This window comes from Pseudophryne corroboree, chromosome 4 (assembly GCF_028390025.1).
Source record: "Pseudophryne corroboree isolate aPseCor3 chromosome 4, aPseCor3.hap2, whole genome shotgun sequence".
NCBI lineage: Eukaryota > Metazoa > Chordata > Amphibia > Anura > Myobatrachidae > Pseudophryne > Pseudophryne corroboree.
Genome location: NC_086447.1, coordinates 436041464 through 436060686, shown reverse-complemented (window position 1 = coordinate 436060686; position 19223 = coordinate 436041464). Strand labels below are relative to the sequence as shown.

The following is a 19223-nucleotide window of genomic DNA, read 5'->3' as shown; positions in this document are numbered from 1 at the left end:
TGTATTCGTGGGCTTTCTGCAAGGCCACACCCCCATAGTAAGGTAAATGGGGGACTTCCGCAAGGTCACAATCCCTTTCTGTTAAGCCACACACCCTTTGATTGGCTGCACTGGGTGTAACAATAGGAATGAGGCAGAATCACACAATATAGTAGCATTGTATGCAAGCTAAGGTAAGTATACTCACAGAGCCGTCGCTACCCGCTCAGCAGAATCTGCAAAGCAGGGAGGCACTGTGTTGGAGAGGCGCTCTCCCTGCTCTGCTACTCTGCTGGTGTCCATGTGCACTGCTGCCCTCCTCCACCCGCCTTCCTCCTACTGGAGAATGCCGCCACGGTCCTGCAGTATGCAGCTGAGGAAACAGTCTCCATCATCCGCAGGTGAAGTGAGATGATGCTGTGTGGACTCCTGAATACAGGTCAGATGACTCGTGCTGAGCAGTCACGTGACCAGGAAGTGTCAGGCAGCTTTACAGAGAGGGTGAGTCCTGCTGTCTATATGGGAGCACAGTGTGTATGTATGGTGGCACAGGGCATGTGGGTATGGGAGCACAGTGTGTATGGTGTCACAGGGCATGTGTGTATGGGAGCACAGTGTGTATGGTGTCACAGGGCATGTGTGTATGGTGGCATAGGGCATGTGTGTATGGGAGTACAGTGTGTATGGTGGCACCGTGCATGTGTGTATGGGAGCACAGTGTGTATGGTGGCACAGTGCATGTGTGTATGGTGGCACAGTGTGTATGGTGACATAGTATATGTATGTATGTGTATGGGTAGACAGTGTGTATGATGGCACAGTGTATGTGTGTATAGGAGCGCAGTGTGTATGGTGGCATTGTGCATGTGTGCATGGTGGCACAGTATATGTGTGTATGGGGAGACAGTGTGTATGGTGGTACAGTGTGTGTGTATGGGAGCACAGTGTGTATGATGGCACAGTATATGTGTATATGGGGGTACAGTATGTATGGTGTCACAGGGCATGTGTGTATGGTGTCACAGGGCATGTGTGTATGGGAGCACAGTGTGTATGGTGTCACAGGGCATGTGTGTATGGGAGCACAGTGTGTATGGTGTCACAGGGCATGTGTGTATGGGAGCACAATGTGTATGGTGGCATAGGGCATGTGTGTATGGGAGTACAGTGTGTATGGTGGCACGGTGCATGTGTGTATGGGAGCACAGTGCATGTGTGTATAGTGGCACAGTGTGCATGGTGGCATAGTATATGTATGTATGTGTATGGGGAGACAGAGTGTATGATGGCACAGTGTATGTGTGTATGGGAGCGCAGTGTGTATGGTGGCATTGTGCAGAGCCGGCCTTAACCAATATGATGCCCTAGGCAAGATTTTGGCTGGTGCCCCCTAGCACCACCGCTGATTCCACCTCTGACCTTGCACCTCTTTCCCAGCACCATCGCCCCTCACCCATAGCAGTCCTTATTTTGGTGTTTGTACCCCCTATATTTTAAATAGGAACAGTTTGCACATATGGTGCACAGCCCAAAAAGGGGGGTGTTTTTGCTGGCAAGGGTCATGGCCACACAATAGTAACCCCAATTCTAATTACACCACACAGTACTGCAACTTTATTCAAATTTTATCATGCGATAGTGTCAATAATTCATAATACATCCCACAGTAGTATCACTTTACCTTATAAACATTACTCCTCACAGTAGAGCCCCTTATTCACATTACATCACACTGAATTGCTCCTTATTCACATTACACCACACCATATTGCTGTTTATTCACATTAGACCACACAGTATTGCCATTTTCTGTACGTTACGCCACACAGTCGAGCACCTTATACACATAATGACACACATTAGTAATGCATTTATGTACTTAATTCCACACAGTAATGCCCTTTACATATGAGACACATTATTAATGTCCTTATAAACATAATGTGCTTTACACATTATGATAACCTTTATTAATGGCCTTTTACACATAATATCCCTTACACATATGACGCACATTATTAATGACCTTATACACATAATGACACATAGTGCCCCCTACACATTTGCTGGACATTATTAGTGCCCCTATACACATAATGACACACATACAGTAGTACTCTGTTACACATATGCCGCACATTATTAATGCCCTTAAACACATAATGACACACAGTGCCCCTTTACACATATGTTGCACATTATTAATGCATTTGTTACATGACACACATAATGCTCCTTACACATATTCCGAACACTACTGCACAACCAACCCACTCACATGCACACAGCACTCACACTGCCACTAACACTGTGACCTCTGCCTCTGCTTGGATACAGATGTGTCCTCTTACATCTTGCCTCAATGCTATTGTCAAGCACCTTTTTTTATGAAAATGCATCTTATTTGCATTGCTATGTGGCTAGGATGCACAAGCAGCTTCTGCTGATTAAAATGATATGCAGCATGCCTATATACTTTGTGAGACTGTGGCTGTATCTGCATATGAAATGCTACACACAGAATATAGGCATGCCGCATATCATTTTAATCAGCAGAAGCTGCTGATGCCCCTAGGCATATCAAATGCCCTAGGCAATTGCCTAGTTTGCCTATGCCTATGGCCGGCTCTGGCATTGTGCATGTGTGTATGGTGGCACAGTATATGTGTGTATGGGGAGACAGTGTGTATGGTGGCACAGTGTATGTGTATGGGAGCACAGTGTGTATGGTGGCACAGTATATGTGTATATGGGGGCACAGTATATGTGTGTATGGGGGCACAGTGTTTGTATGTGTATGGTGGCTCAATGTATGTTTGTGTTTGTATGGTGGCACAGTGTATGTGTGTATGGGAGCAGTGTGTGTATGGTGGCACAGTATACTGTGTGTATGGTGGCACAGTGTATGTATGGGAGCATAGTGTGTATGGTGGCATAGTATATATGTGTATGGGGGCACAGTGTGTATGGTGGCACAGTGTATGTGTGTGTATGGTGACATAGTGTATGTGTGTATGGTGGCATAGTATATATGTGTATGGGGGCACAGTGTGTATGGTGGCACAGTGTATGTGTGTGTATGGTGACATAGTGTATGTGTGTATTGGAGCATAGTGTGTATGGTGGCACAGTATACTGTATGTGTGTATGGTGGCACAGTGTATGTGTGTATGGGAGCACAGTGTGTATGGGGGCACAGTGTGTATGGTGGCACAGTGTATGTGTGTGTATGGTGACATAGTGTATGTGTGTATGGGTGCATAGTGTGTATGCTGGTACAGTATGTGTGTCGGGGCACAGTGTATGTGTGTATGGGAGCACAGTGTGTATGGTGGCATAGTGTATAAGTATGGGGCACAGTGTGTATGGTGGAACAGTGTATGTGTATGAGAGCACAGTGTGTATGGTGGCACAGTGTATGTGTATGTATGTATGTATGTATGGGATCACAGTGTGTATGGTGGCACAGTATATGTGGGGCACAGTGTATGCGTGTGTGTATGAAAGCACAGTGTGTACGGTGGCACAACATATGTGTGTATGGGGTCACAGTGTATGACCCCTGTAGTTATACCCCCAGTACAGATGCCCCCTGTAGAGCTGCCCTCAGTACAGATGCCCCCTGTAGTTATGCACGCAGTACAGATGCCCCCTGTAGTTATGCCCCCAGTACAGATGCCCTCAGTACAGATGCCCAACTAGAAGCTGCCCCCTGTACAGATGCCTCATGTAGTTATGGCCCAGTAGAGATACCCCCTGTAGTTATGCCTCCAGTATAGATGCCCCCAGTAGAAGCTGCCCCCTGTAGTTAAGCCCCCAGTAGTTATGCCCAAGTAGAGCTGCCCCAGTACAGTTGCCCCCTGTAGTTATGCCCCAATAGAAGCTGCCCCAGTACAGTTGCCCCCTGTAGTTATGCCCCCAGTAGAAGCTGCCCCCTGTAGTTATGCCCCCAGTAGTTATGCCCCAGTATAGATGCCCCCAGTACAGTTGCCCCCTGTAGTAATGCCCCAGTGTAGATGCCCCCAGTAGAAGCTTCCCCTGTAGTTATGCCCCAGTATAGATGCCCCCAGTAGAAGCTGCCCCCAGTATAGATGCCCCCAGTAGAAGCTGACCCCTGTAGTTATGCCCCAGTATAGATGCCCCCAGCAGAAGCTCCCAACCTGTAGTTATGCCCCAGTATGGATGCCCCCAGTAGAAGCTGCCCCCTAGTAGTGCCACTTCACACACAAAATAAAAAAACAAAAACACAATACTCACCAGCCATGCTCCTGCTTCCGGATCGCTGCTTCTCAGTACAGGTGCACCCTGTAGTTATGCACCCAGTACAGAAGTCCGCTGTAGTTATGCCCCCAGTACAGATGCCCCCTGTAGTTATGCACCCAGTACAGAAGTCCGCTGTAGTTATGCCCCCAGTACAGATGCCCCCTGTAGTTATGCACCCAGTACAGAAGTCCGCTGTAGTTATGCCCCCAGTACAGATGCCCCCTGTAGTTATGCCCCCAGTACAGATGCCCCCTGTAGTTATGCCCCCAGTACAGATGCCCCCTGTAGTTATGCCCCATTAGAACTGCCCCAGTACAGATGCCCCCAGTAGAAGCTGCCCCAGTACAGTTGCCCCCTGTAGTTATGCCCCTAGTACAGTTGCCCCCTGTAGTTATGCCCCCAGTACAGTTGCCCCCTGTAGTTATGCCCCCCAGTAGTAATGCCCCCAGTAGAAGCTGTCCCCAGTATAGTTGCCCCCTGTAGTTATGCCCCAGTATAGATGCCCACAGTAGAAGCTGCACGCTAGTAGTGCCACTTCACACACACAAAAAAAACCCAACAAAACACAATACTCACCAGCCCCGCTCCTGCTTCTGGACCGCTGACCTCCGCCTGGCGCCCGCTCCTCGGATCTGTAGGAGAGACGTCATGACGTCTCTCCCACAGCGACGCACAGCCGCACACAGACGGAAGCCGGAGCTCAGGAGTGAGCTCCGGCTGCTGCTGAGGGGAAGGTGACGGCACCCGCTGGTAATAGAACCTCAATGGGCGCCCGGCATCCCCATGCGGCTCCGGGCTCACATTTTGGGTTAGGTGAGCCGGAGGAGGCGGAACTGCGTTCCGTCTCCAATTGGAACTGACGGAACGCAGTTCCGCCCCGTTCTGGCTCACTTTAACCTCTGGCCAGCAGACATTAGGATCAGGAGTAGCTTGCCAGAGGCACGATCTCTAACCTGCATCTTCTGTGCATGCCTGATTCCCTGATGTGTTTCTCTTCTCCATCCGCCCATACTAATGGACTTTCACCTGAGTATCTCCCACAGTGGGAGAGTGTATAGATCTGATTAATACATGTGTATCACCACCGACTCTATCCATGCCCCCTTCTGGAATTCATTTCTAAGCTCCAGTTACGGTGTGATAAGGGAGTGCCTGGAGACCACACCTTCGGATGCCCTTATGGAAGCTTCTGCCACTGGGTCCAACCATGCCCAACCACAAGCGCACAATCCAAGACACATCATGCCTTTTTCTAAAGTGCCTATATCCACTTCATAGTGCATACATACAGTGAGCTGCATTTCATTGCTTGATCCCCTTCCCCTACAAAAGAGCTAGCTCTGACACAGCCTATAAAGCTAAGCAAGAGACACTGGATCAGTGTTTCCCAAAGTCGGCCAGCAGAGCCCCAAACAGTTTTGGTTTTTCATGCCCGAGCACAAATGGATTCATTTATAATGCCGTCATTTTGGGGGTGGACTGAGTTTGGGAAACACTGCATTAGATTAGTTGAAGCATATAAAGTATATAGAATGCAGAAGTGGGTAGGATCACGTATGCTCTGTTCAATAATAAAACATTTTTTTTTTTTAAGTAGCAACTGAAGTTGTTATAGGGAGAATTGTAAAGGGCTATGAATAAAAATGTTTTCATATATTCCATGTTACTAACAGGCAAAAATAAGAATTTACTTACCGATAATTCTATTTCTCGGAGTCCGTAGTGGATGCTGGGGTTCCTGAAAGGACCATGGGGAATAGCGGCTCCGCAGGAGACAGGGCACAAAAAGTAAAGCTTTAGGATCAGGTGGTGTGCACTGGCTCCTCCCCCTATGACCCTCCTCCAAGCCTCAGTTAGGTACTGTGCCCGGACGAGCGTACACAATAAGGAAGGATTTATGAATCCCGGGTAAGACTCATACCAGCCACACCAATCACACTGTACAACCTGTGATCTGAACCCAGTTAACAGTATGATAACAGCGGAGCCTCTGAAAAGATGGCTCACAACAATAACAACCCGATTTTTGTAACTATGTACAAGTAATGCAGATAATCCGCACTTGGGATGGGCGCCCAGCATCCACTACGGACTCCGAGAAATAGAATTATCGGTAAGTAAATTCTTATTTTCTCTATCGTCCTAGTGGATGCTGGGGTTCCTGAAAGGACCATGGGGATTATACCAAAGCTCCCAAACGGGCGGGAGAGTGCGGATGACTCTGCAGCACCGAATGAGAGAACTCCAGGTCCTCCTTAGCCAGGGTATCAAATTTGTAGGATTTTACAAACGTGTTTGCCCCTGATTAAATAGCCGCTCGGCAAAGTTGTAAAGCCGAGACCCCTCGGGCAGCCGCCCAAGATGAGCCCACCTTCCTTGTGGAATGGGCATTTACATATTTTGGCTGTGGCAGGCCTGCCACAGAATGTGCAAGCTGAATTGTATTACACATCCAACTAGCAAAAGTCTGCTTAAAAGCAAGAGCACCCAGTTTGTTGGGTGCATACAGGATAACAGCAAGTCAGTTCTCCTGACTTCAGCCGTCCTGGAACCTATATTTTCAGGGCCCTGACCACATCTAGCAACTTGGAGTCCTCCAAGTCCCTAGTAGGCGCAAGACACCACAATAAGCTGGTTCAGGTGAAACACTGACACCACCTTAGGGAGAGAACTGGGGACGAGTCCGCAGCTCTGCCCTGTCCGAATGGACAAACAGATATGGGCTTTTTTGAGAAAAAAAACCACCAATTTGACACTCGCCTGGTCCAGGCCAGGTCCAAGAGCATGTTCACTTTTCATGTGAGATGCTTCAAATCCACAGATTTGACTGGTTTTAAACCAATGTGTTTTGAGGAATCCCAGAACTACGTTGAGATCCCACAGTGCCACTGGAGGCACAAAAGGGGTTGTATATGCAATACTCCCTTGACAAACTTCTGGACTTCAGGAACTGAAGCCAATTCTTTCTGGAAGAAAAATCGACAGGGCCGAAATTTGAACCTTAATGGACCCCAATTTGAGGCCCATAGACACTCCTGTTTGCAAGAAATGCAGGAATCGACCGAGTTGAGATTTCTTCGTGGGGCCTTCCTGGCCTCACACCACGCAACATATTTTCGCCACATGTGGTGATAATGTTGTGCGGTCACCTCCTTTCTGGCTTTGACCAGGGTAGGAATGACCTCTTCCTGAATGCCTTTTCCCTTAGGATCCGGCGTTCCACCGCCATGCCGTCAAACGCAGCTGCGGTAAGTCTTGGAACAGACATGGTACTTGCTGAAACAAGTCCCTTCTTAGCGGCAGAGGCCATAAGTCCTCTGTGAGCATCTCTTGAAGTTCCGGTTACCAAGTCCTTCTTGGCCAATCCGGAGCCATGAGTATAGTTTTTACTCCTCTACGTCTTATAATTCTCAGTACCTTAGGTATGAAAAGCAGAGGATGGAACACATACACCGACTGGTACACCCACGGTGTTACCAGAAACGTCCACAGCTATTGCCTGAGGGTCTCTTAACCTGGCGCAATACCTGTCCCGTTTTTTGTTCAGACGGGACGCCATCATGTCCACCTTTGGTAATTCCCAACGGTTTACAATTATGTGGAAAACTTCCCCATGAAGTTCCCACTCTGCCGGGTGGAGGTCGTGCCTACTGAGGAAGTCTGCTTCCCAGTTTCCATTCCCGGAATGAAACACTGCTGACAGTGCTATCACATGATTTTCCGCCCAGCGAAAAGTCCTTGCAGTTTTTGCCACTGCCCTCCTGCTTCTTGTGCCGCCCTGTCTATTTACGTGGGCGACTGCCGTGATGTTCTATCCCACTGGATCAATACCGGCTGACCTTGAAGCAGAGGTCTTGCTAAGCTTAGAGCATTATAAATTTACCCTTAGCTATATTTATGTGGAGAAAAATCTCCAGACTTGATCACACTCCCTGGAATTTTTTTCCTTGTGTGACTGCTCCCCAGCCTCTCGGGCTGGCCTCCGTGGTCACCAACATCCAAAACTGAATGCCGAATCTGCGGCCCTCTAGAAGATGAGCACTCTGTAACCACCACAGGAGAGACACCCTTGTCCTTGGATATAGGGTTATCCGCTGATGCATCTGAAGATGCGATCCGGACCATTTGTCCAGCAGATCCCACTGAAAAGTTCTTGCATGAAATCTGCCGACTGGAATTGCTTCGAAGGAAGTCACCATTTTTTTTTTTTTTTTTACCATGGCCCTTGTGCAATGATGCACTGATTTTAGGAGGTTCCTGACTAGCTCGGATAACTCCCTGGCTTTCTCTTCCGGGAGAAACACCTTTTTCTGGACTGTGTCCAGAATCATCCCTAAGCACAGGAGACTTGTTGTCGGGATCAGCTGCGATTTTGGAATCTTTAGAATCCACCCCTGCTGTTGTAACAGTATCCGAGATAGTGCTACTCCGACCTCCAACTGTTCCCTGGACTTTGCCCTTATCAGGAGATCGTCCAAGTAAGGGATAATTAAGACGCCTTTTCTTCGAAGAAGAACCATCATTTCGGCCATTACCTTGGTAAAGACCCGGGGTGCCGTAGACAATCCAAACGGCAGCGTCTGAAACTGATAGTGACAGTTTTATACCACGAACCTGAGGTACCCTTAGTGATAAGGGCAAATTTGGGACATGGAGGTAAGCATCCCTGATGTCTCGGGACACCAGATAGTCCCCTTCTTCCCGGTTCGTTATCACTGCTCTGAGTGACTCCATCTTGATTTGAACCTTTGTAAGTGTTCAAATTTTTTTAGATTTAGAATAGGTCTCACCTAGCCTTCTGGCTTCAGTACCACAATATAGTGTGGAATAATACCCCTTTTCTTGTTGTAGGAGGGGTAATTTTAATTATCACCTGCTGGGAATACAGCTCGTGAATTTTTTCCCATACTGCCTCCTTGTCGGAGGGAGACCTTGGTAAAGCAGCCTTCAGGAGCCTGCGCAGGGGAAACGTCTCGACATTCCAAACTGTACCCCTGGGATACTACTTGTAGGATCCAGGGGTCCTATACAGTCTCAGCGTCATGCTGAGAGCTTGTCAGAAGCGGTGGAACGCTTCTGTTCCTGGGAATGGGCTGCCTGCTGCAGTCTTCTTCCCTTTCCTCTATCCCTGGGCAGATATGACTCTTATAGGGACGAAAGGACTGAAGCTGAAAAGACGGTGTCTTTTTCTGCAGAGATGTGACTTAGGGTAAAAACGGTGGATTTTCCAGCAGTTGCCGTGGCCACCAGGTCCGATGGACCGACCCCAAATAACTCCTCTTCCTTTATACGGCAATACACCTTTGTGCCTTTTGGAATCTGCATCACCTGACCACTGTCGTGTCCATAAACATCTTCTGGCAGATATGGACATCGCACTTACTCTTGATGCCAGAGTGCAAATATCCCTCTGTGCATCTCGCATATATAGAAATACATCCTTTAAATGCTCTATAGTCAATAAAATACTGTCCCTGTCAAGGGTATCAATATTTTTAGTCAGGGAATCCGACCAAGCCACCCCAGCTCTGCACATCCAGGCTGAGGCGATCGCTGGTCGCAGTATAACACCAGTATGTGTGTATATACTTTTTATGATATTTTTCCAGCCTCCTGTCAGCTGGCTCCTTGAGGACGGCCCTATCTATAGACGGTACCGCCACTTGTTCTGATAAGCGTGTGAGCGCCTTATCCACCCTAAGGGGTGTTTCCCAACGCGCCCTAACTTCTGGCGGGAAAGGGTATACCGCCCATATTTTCTATCGGGGGGAACCCACGCATCATCACACACTTCATTTAATTTTTCTGATTCAGGAAAAACTACGGTAGTTTTTTCACATCCCACATAATACCCTCTTTTGTGGTACTTGTAGTATCAGAAATATGTAACACCTCCTTCATTGCCCTTAACGTGTGGCCCTAATAAGGAATACGTTTGTTTATTCACCGTCGACACTGGATTCAGTGTCCCTGTCTGTGTCTGTGTCGACCGACTAAAGTAAACGGGCGTTTTAAAACCCCTGACGGTGTTTTTGAGACGTCTGGACCGGTACTAATTGTTTGTCGGCCGTCTCATGTCGTCAACCGACCTTGGCGCGTGTTGACATTATCACGTAGTTCCCTAAATAAGCCATCCATTCTGGTGTCGACTCCCTAGAGAGTGACATCACCATTACAGGCAATTGCTCCGCCTCCTCACCAACATCGTCCTCATACATGTCGACACACACGTACCGACACACAGCACACACACAGGGAATGCTCTGATAGAGGACAGGACCTACTAGCCCTTTGGAGAGACAGAGGGAGAGTTTGTCAGCACACACCAAAAACGCTATAATTATATAGGGACAACCTTATATAAGTGTTTTCCCTTATAGCATCTTTTTTATATATTTCTAACGCCAAATTAGTGCCCCCCCTCTCTGTTTTAACCCTGTTTCTGTAGTGCAGTGCAGGGGAGAGCCTGGGAGCCTTCCCTCCAGCCTTTCTGTGAGGGAAAATGGCGCTGTGTGCTGAGGAGATAGGCCCCGCCCCTTTTTCGGCGGCCTCGTCTCCCGCTCTTAACGGATTCTGGCAGGGGTTAAATATCTCCATATAGCCCCCGGAGGCTATATGTGAGGTATTTTTAGCCAAAAAAGGTTTTCATTTGCCTCCCAGGGCGCCCCCCTCCCAGCGCCCTGCACCCTCAGTGACTGCCGTGTGAAGTGTGCTGAGAGGAAAATGGCGCACAGCTGCAGTGCTGTGCGCTACCTTAAGAAGACTGAGGAGTCTTCTGCCGCCGATTCTGGACCTCTTCTCGTTTCAGCATCTGCAAGGGGGCCGGCGGCGAGGCTCCGGTGACCATCCAGGCTGTACCTGTGATCGTCCCTCTGGAGCTAATGTCCAGTAGCCAAGAAGCCAATCCATCCTGCACGCAGGTGAGTTCACTTCTTCTCCCCTAAGTCCCTCGTTGCAGTGATCCTGTTGCCAGCAGGACTCACTGTAAAATAAAAAACCTAAGCTAAACTTTTCTAAGCAGCTCTTTAGGAGAGCCACCTAGATTGCACCCTTCTCGGCCGGGCACAAAAATCTAACTGAGGCTTGGAGGAGGGTCATAGGGGGAGGAGCCAGTGCACACCACCTGATCCTAAAGCTTTACTTTTTGTGCCCTGTCTCCTGCGGAGCCGCTATTCCCCATGGTCCTTTCAGGAACCCCAGCATCCACTAGGACGATAGAGAAACATATATACTGTATCAGAAAACAAAATGTTATACTTATTGGTTGATATTTTTTCTCTCATAAAGATCATTGCTCAGCAAGTTTCTGATAAACATCTGGAAGAAGGACGTCTCTATCCACCTCTACAAACAATACAGGACGTCTCAGTGAAGATAGCTGTTCGGGTAAGCTAGAGTCCATCCAGAATGAGGACAGGACACTATTCAGATGGGGATGGAATTGCACTAATATGGTAATGTAGCAGGAGTTGTCGCACCTCCTACATGCCTTAGTGATCCCAGCTGCATACTAGGACGCAGTATTGTATCATCTCCGCCACCATCGACCGGCTGCGTGCCCCTGCCGCTGCAGTAGCTATCGAGAGGCCAGGAAATCTCTATCCTCTGATTGAGATCCTGGCCTCGTCTCTTCCCCGCAATGGCGGTAACAGGCCTCTGTTTAGAGACACAGAGGCCGTCACCACCCCCTCTCCACTCTCCTAACGGCAGCAGACTGCCAATTATTGACAGTCTGCTGCCATCCAGCGTTGCAGGACCTGCTTGTGCACACGAAGAACTTGTCTTGCGCATGCGCAAAGTACAGAATCAGTACTTTGGGGCACAGGATGCCACTCCAACTGATCTGAATAACCCCCTGTGTAATTGTGGCTTTAATCAGCCCAAATATCTGATAGTCACTGCATCTGTGTGCCGATCAATACATAAAATTAGGTGGTAATAAAAAATATATTCACTTCCCTTTGGAGTTCAGGGCTGTTGTTCCTTTCCTCCTGTACATTTGAAATCAGTATCCTTCTATGGGGGGAATTCAAATGTTTTTGAAAAGTCAGTTGGGTGTCTGTTTTTTCCTATCTAATAGACAGGAAAATACAGACACCCAACCGACTTTTCAAACATTTGAATTCCACCCTTTGTGTTCCTAAATGTATATAGAATAAAAAACTATTTTCTCGAAATGGTGTAATACGTTTGAAAAGTTTTGTCATTTATTAATGATGTTACTTTTAAGATATATAACCCTATGTATTTTCAGATTGTAGAGAATGCCTATAAGGATAACACAGCATCTATCTTTCCGGAGCCAGAAGATAAAGAGGCGTTTGTCCGCTCCCAGATGTACAGCACTGACTATGACCAGTTTGTAGTAGATTCCTACTCCTGGCCAGATGAGGCAATGAAAGTTCAGACTGTCACAGTGTAGACACAACACCAGCAGCCTACGGCTACATACCCACAGTCATTTTAGATGTGTTTTTAACAGTAGTAAAATGCATATTAAACTTGTTGTAAAGCGTTTGCAAGCTGTCCAATGCATTTAAAATCATAGAGGTGGAACAAGTAATGTTCCAAAAAGACTCCAACAATTGAAAATAAATAAAAATGAAAATGTTTACGGTAACACCAGAAATAACAATTTCTAGGGTCAGACCATTAGCATGCATGTTACAAGTGTTAAAAGTTAAAACACATGTAAAATTCCTTTACAAAAGTCAGTGGGCTTGGATATATACCCAAAGAAGTGATAAAATTCCAGTTTCTTTATGATGCACTAAGTAGATTGTTTGTGTGCCACACTTTTTCTATTCTTACTGTCAGATACTTTTCTAAATCAAAGATGAAATAAAGGTACAAAGCAATACATATGGTATTTCTGTCATTGGACTCAAATGTACAAAACATTTTTTTTTAGAATATTCTCAACATCATATTGCTGAGATGTACACTAGGGGTCTGATTGTACGCCATTGCAATTGCGCTTTTTTATGCTACGCAACTGCAAATGTTAGTAAGTGAAGCTGCCAACCAGAGATGAAAATAGACGACTATCGGAGTAAACGCAACCTATATGCACGAACGTCAAACATCAACTGCTCGAGTAGGTCTATGGCTACGAAGACTAGATGCGGCAGTAGTCACTCAGGCGCCATGTCTTTGTACACAAGAGCTCGCAGCTGACATCACGCCCTGTAAGCAGCCATGACATGCCCGTGTTGTTATAACTACTCCCCGCTAACACCATGTTACCACCCACAAATGGTCACTCTCTGTCAATCACTGTGCGACTGAATCCTCATTGTGAATGCAATTGCAAAGGTGCCTTAATTCATGTGCAGTGTGATTGCAGCACGTGTGCAGTTTGCCGATAATCACTTAATTGCAAAAACCTCGTCATAAGCGTACAACTCTGAATTAGGCCCTAACTTCCAATTTTTATTAAGTAGATCTATTTTGTCACACTGCACAGATAGGGCCTTATTCAGACAGTCGGAAACTGGCGAAAATCACAAACAGACAATTTTCGTCCATCAATGCAGGTCGCAATGTGCGGGTTATCATGATGCGATCGCATCTCGGAAGGATGCATTCGCATCATGATTGATAGACGAAAGGTGTCCGGAGGTGGCCATGCGGCATTGGGGAGTGTCGCGGGAAATGCAGGCGTGTCACGGCCGTTTTTTGGGCTGGCCGATTACGTTGCCTGCATTTTCTGCGATCAGAAACATGGTGGTGGCGCCCCTGCTGTGTATGCATGATTCAACCTCTATTTGAGATTTTTGCGATCACATTGCGGGCAGTGCCACACATGCTGGGTGGCCTTACCCTGTGCTAGGCAGCCTCCAGCATGTGATTTTAGTGGTTGCTAAGATAGCAAAATCTATGACCAACTCTGAATAACCCCCATAATCATCTGCTGATATAATAATGTATCTTTTTTTTGTAACTTGTGTCATTTTTCATTGGTTTTGTCACAGAAAGAAAAAAAAATACATACAAAACAAAGAAAAAGAACAAAGCACAGAGAAAAAAAAAGATACAATGTACATGTCACAGTGTCATATAAATATCAATAAAGAACACCATGTAAATCATATATACATTGAAAAAAAGAAGAAGAAAAAATAAGAATTTACTTACCGATAATTCTATTTCTCGGAGTCCGTAGTGGATGCTGGGGTTCCTGAAAGGACCATGGGGAATAGCGGCTCCGCAGGAGACAGGGCACAAAAAGTAAAGCTTTAGGATCAGGTGGTGTGCACTGGCTCCTCCCCCTATGACCCTCCTCCAAGCCTCAGTTAGGTACTGTGCCCGGACGAGCGTACACAATAAGGAAGGATTTATGAATCCCGGGTAAGACTCATACCAGCCACACCAATCACACTGTACAACCTGTGATCTGAACCCAGTTAACAGTATGATAACAGCGGAGCCTCTGAAAAGATGGCTCACAACAATAATAACCCGATTTTTGTAACTATGTACAAGTAATGCAGATAATCCGCACTTGGGATGGGCGCCCAGCATCCACTACGGACTCCGAGAAATAGAATTATCGGTAAGTAAATTCTTATTTTCTCTATCGTCCTAGTGGATGCTGGGGTTCCTGAAAGGACCATGGGGATTATACCAAAGCTCCCAAACGGGCGGGAGAGTGCGGATGACTCTGCAGCACCGAATGAGAGAACTCCAGGTCCTCCTTAGCCAGGGTATCAAATTTGTAGGATTTTACAAACGTGTTTGCCCCTGACTAAATAGCCGCTCGGCAAAGTTGTAAAGCCGAGACCCCTCGGGCAGCCGCCCAAGATGAGCCCACCTTCCTTGTGGAATGGGCATTTACATATTTTGGCTGTGGCAGGCCTGCCACAGAATGTGCAAGCTCAAATGTATTACACATCCAACTAGCAAAAGTCTGCTTAAAAGCAAGAGCACCCAGTTTGTTGGGTGCATACAGGATAACAGCAAGTCAGTTTTCCTGACTCCAGCCGTCCTGGAACCTATATTTTCAGGGCCCTGACCACATCTAGCAACTTGGAGTCCTCCAAGTCCCTAGTAGGCGCAAGACACCACAATAAGCTGGTTCAGGTGAAACACGGACACCACCTTAGGGAGAGAACTGGGGACGAGTCCGCAGCTCTGCCCTGTCCGAATGGACAACAGATATGGGCTTTTTTGAGAAAAAAAACCACCAATTTGACACTCGCCTGGTCCAGGCCAGGTCCAAGAGCATGTTCACTTTTCATGTGAGATGCTTCAAATCCACAGATTTGACTGGTTTTAAACCAATGTGTTTTGAGGAATCCCAGAACTACGTTGAGATCCCACAGTGCCACTGGAGGCACAAAAGGGGGTTGTATATGCAATACTCCCTTGACAAACTTCTGGACTTCAGGAACTGAAGCCAATTCTTTCTGGAAGAAAAATCGACAGGGCCGAAATTTGAACCTTAATGGACCCCAATTTTAGGCCCATAGACACTCCTGTTTGCAAGAAATGCAGGAATCGACCGAGTTGAAATTTCTTCGTGGGGCCTCCCTGGCCTCACACCACGCAACATATTTTCGCCACATGTGGTGATAATGTTGTGCGGTCACCTCCTTTCTGGCTTTGACCAGGGTAGGAATGACCTCTTCCTGAATGCCTTTTCCCTTAGGATCCGGCGTTCCACCGCCATGCCGTCAAACGCAGCTGCGGTAAGTCTTGGAACAGACATGGTACTTGCTGAAACAAGTCCCTTCTTAGCGGCAGAGGCCATAAGTCCTCTGTGAGCATCTCTTGAAGTTCCGGGTACCAAGTCCTTCTTGGCCAATCCGGAGCCATGAGTATAGTTCTTACTCCTCTACGTCTTATAATTCTCAGTACCTTAGGTATGAAAAGCAGAGGATGGAACACATACACCGACTGGTACACCCACGGTGTTACCAGAACGTCCACAGCTATTGCCTGAGGGTCTCTTAACCTGGCGCAATACCTGTCCCGTTTTTTGTTCAGACGGGACGCCATCATGTCCACCTTTGGTAATTCCCAACGGTTTACAATTATGTGGAAAACTTCCCCATGAAGTTCCCACTCTGCCGGGTGGAGGTCGTGCCTACTGAGGAAGTCTGCTTCCCAGTTTCCATTCCCGGAATGAAACACTGCTGACAGTGCTATCACATGATTTTCCGCCCAGCGAAAAGTCCTTGCAGTTTTTGCCACTGCCCTCCTGCTTCTTGTGCCGCCCTGTCTATTTACGTGGGCGACTGCCGTGATGTTTTATCCCACTGGATCAATACCGGCTGACCTTGAAGCAGAGGTCTTGCTAAGCTTAGAGCATTATAAATTTACCCTTAGCTATATTTATGTGGAGAAAAATCTCCAGACTTGATCACACTCCCTGGAAATTTTTTCCTTGTGTGACTGCTCCCCAGCCTCTCGGGCTGGCCTCCGTGGTCACCAACATCCAAAACTGAATGCCGAATCTGCGGCCCTCTAGAAGATGAGCACTCTGTAACCACCACAGGAGAGACACCCTTGTCCTTGGATATAGGGTTATCCGCTGATGCATCTGAAGATGCGATCCGGACCATTTGTCCAGCAGATCCCACTGAAAAGTTCTTGCATGAAATCTGCCGACTGGAATTGCTTCGAAGGAAGTCACCATTTTTTTACCATGGCCCTTGTGCAATGATGCACTGATTTTAGGAGGTTCCTGACTAGCTCGGATAACTCCCTGGCTTTCTCTTCCGGGAGAAACACCTTTTTCTGGACTGTGTCCAGAATCATCCCTAAGCACAGGAGACTTGTTGTCGGGATCAGCTGCGATTTTGGAATCTTTAGAATCCACCCCTGCTGTTGTAACAGTATCCGAGATAGTGCTACTCCGACCTCCAACTGTTCCCTGGACTTTGCCCTTATCAGGAGATCGTCCAAGTAAGGGATAATTAAGACGCCTTTTCTTCGAAGAAGAACCATCATTTCGGCCATTACCTTGGTAAAGACCCGGGGTGCCGTAGACAATCCAAACGGCAGCGTCTGAAACTGATAGTGACAGTTCTGTACCACGAACCTGAGGTACCCTTAGTGATAAGGGCAAATTTGGGACATGGAGGTAAGCATCCCTGATGTCTCGGGACACCAGATAGTCCCCTTCTTCCCGGTTCGTTATCACTGCTCTGAGTGACTCCATCTTGATTTGAACCTTTGTAAGTGTTCAAATTTTTTTAGATTTAGAATAGGTCTCACCTAGCCTTCTGGCTTCAGTACCACAATATAGTGTGGAATAATACCCCTTTTCTTGTTGTAGGAGGGGTAATTTAATTATCACCTGCTGGGAATACAGCTCGTGAATTTTTTCCCATACTGCCTCCTTGTCGGAGGGAGACCTTGGTAAAGCAGCCTTCAGGAGCCTGCGCAGGGGAAACGTCTCGACATTCCAAACTGTACCCCTGGGATACTACTTGTAGGATCCAGGGGTCCTGTACGGTCTCAGCGTCATGCTGAGAGCTTGTCAGAAGCGGTGGAACGCTTCTGTTCCTGGGAATGGGCTGCCTGCTGCAGTCTTCTTCCCTTTCCTCTATCCCTGGGCAGATATGACTCTTATAGGGACGAAAGGACTGAAGCTGAAAAGACGGTGTCTTTTTCTGCAGAGATGTGACTTAGGGTAAAAACGGTGGATTTTCCAGCAGTTGCCGTGGCCACCAGGTCCGATGGACCGACCCCAAATAACTCCTCTTCCTTTATACGGCAATACACCTTTGTGCCGTTTGGAATCTGCATCACCTGACCACTGTCGTGTCCATAAACATCTTCTGGCAGATATGGACATCGCACTTACTCTTGATGCCAGAGTGCAAATATCCCTCTGTGCATCTCGCATATATAGAAATACATCCTTTAAATGCTCTATAGTCAATAAAATACTGTCCCTGTCAAGGGTATCAATATTTTTAGTCAGGGAATCCGACCAAGCCACCCCAGCTCTGCACATCCAGGCTGAGGCGATCTCTGGTCGCAGTATAACACCAGTATGTGTGTATATACTTTTTATGATATTTTTCCAGCCTCCTGTCAGCTGGCTCCTTGAGGACGGCCCTATCTATAGACGGTACCGCCACTTGTTCTGATAAGCGTGTGAGCGCCTTATCCACCCTAAGGGGTGTTTCCCAACGCGCCCTAACTTCTGGCGGGAAAGGGTATACCGCCCATATTTTCTATCGGGGGGAACCCACGCATCATCACACACTTCATTTAATTTATCTGATTCAGGAAAAACTACGGTAGTTTTTTCACATCCCACATAATACCCTCTTTTGTGGTACTTGTAGTATCAGAAATATGTAACACCTCCTTCATTGCCCTTAACGTGTGGCCCTAATAAGGAATACGTTTGTTTATTCACCGTCGACACTGGATTCAGTGTCCCTGTCTGTGTCTGTGTCGACCGACTAAAGTAAACGGGCGTTTTAAAAACCCCTGACGGTGTTTTTGAGACGTCTGGACCGGTACTAATCGTTTGTCGGCCGTCTCATGTCGTCAACCGACCTTGGCGCGTGTTGACATTATCACGTAATTCCCTAAATAAGCCATCCATTCCGGTGTCGACTCCCTAGAGAGTGACATCACCATTACAGGCAATTGCTCCGCCTCCTCACCAACATCGTCCTCATACATGTCGACACACACGTACCGACACACAGCACACACACAGGGAATGCTCTGATAGAGGACAGGACCTACTAGCCCTTTGGAGAGACAGAGGGAGAGTTTGCCAGCACACACCAAAAACGCTATAATTATATAGGGACAACCTTATATAAGTGTTTTCCCTTATAGCATCTTTTTTATATATTTCTAACGCCAAATTAGTGCCCCCCCTCTCTGTTTTAACCCTGTTTCTGTAGTGCAGTGCAGGGGAGAGCCTGGGAGCCTTCCCTCCAGCCTTTCTGTGAGGGAAAATGGCGCTGTGTGCTGAGGAGATAGGCCCCGCCCCTTTTTCGGCGGCC

At 47.3% G+C, this 19223-nt stretch overlaps 2 protein-coding genes across 4 annotated transcripts in view; one reads left to right on the top strand and one right to left on the bottom strand.

Annotated features, from left to right (window-relative positions):
- ME1 (malic enzyme 1) overlaps positions 1–13102 on the top strand; it is a 672171-nt gene extending 659069 nt beyond the window's left edge. For both annotated transcript variants that reach the window (XM_063916902.1, XM_063916903.1), the window contains 2 exons: positions 11530–11628; positions 12497–13102. In XM_063916902.1, coding sequence (XP_063772972.1) covers positions 11530–11628; positions 12497–12664 — 267 coding nt within the window. In that variant the 3' untranslated portion in view covers positions 12665–13102. The remainder of the gene's footprint in view (positions 1–11529; positions 11629–12496) is intronic.
- The window catches only part of LOC134909710 (uncharacterized), a 59356-nt gene that overhangs the window by 13523 nt on the left and 26610 nt on the right, over positions 1–19223 (bottom strand). The gene's annotated exons all lie outside the window — the stretch shown is intronic.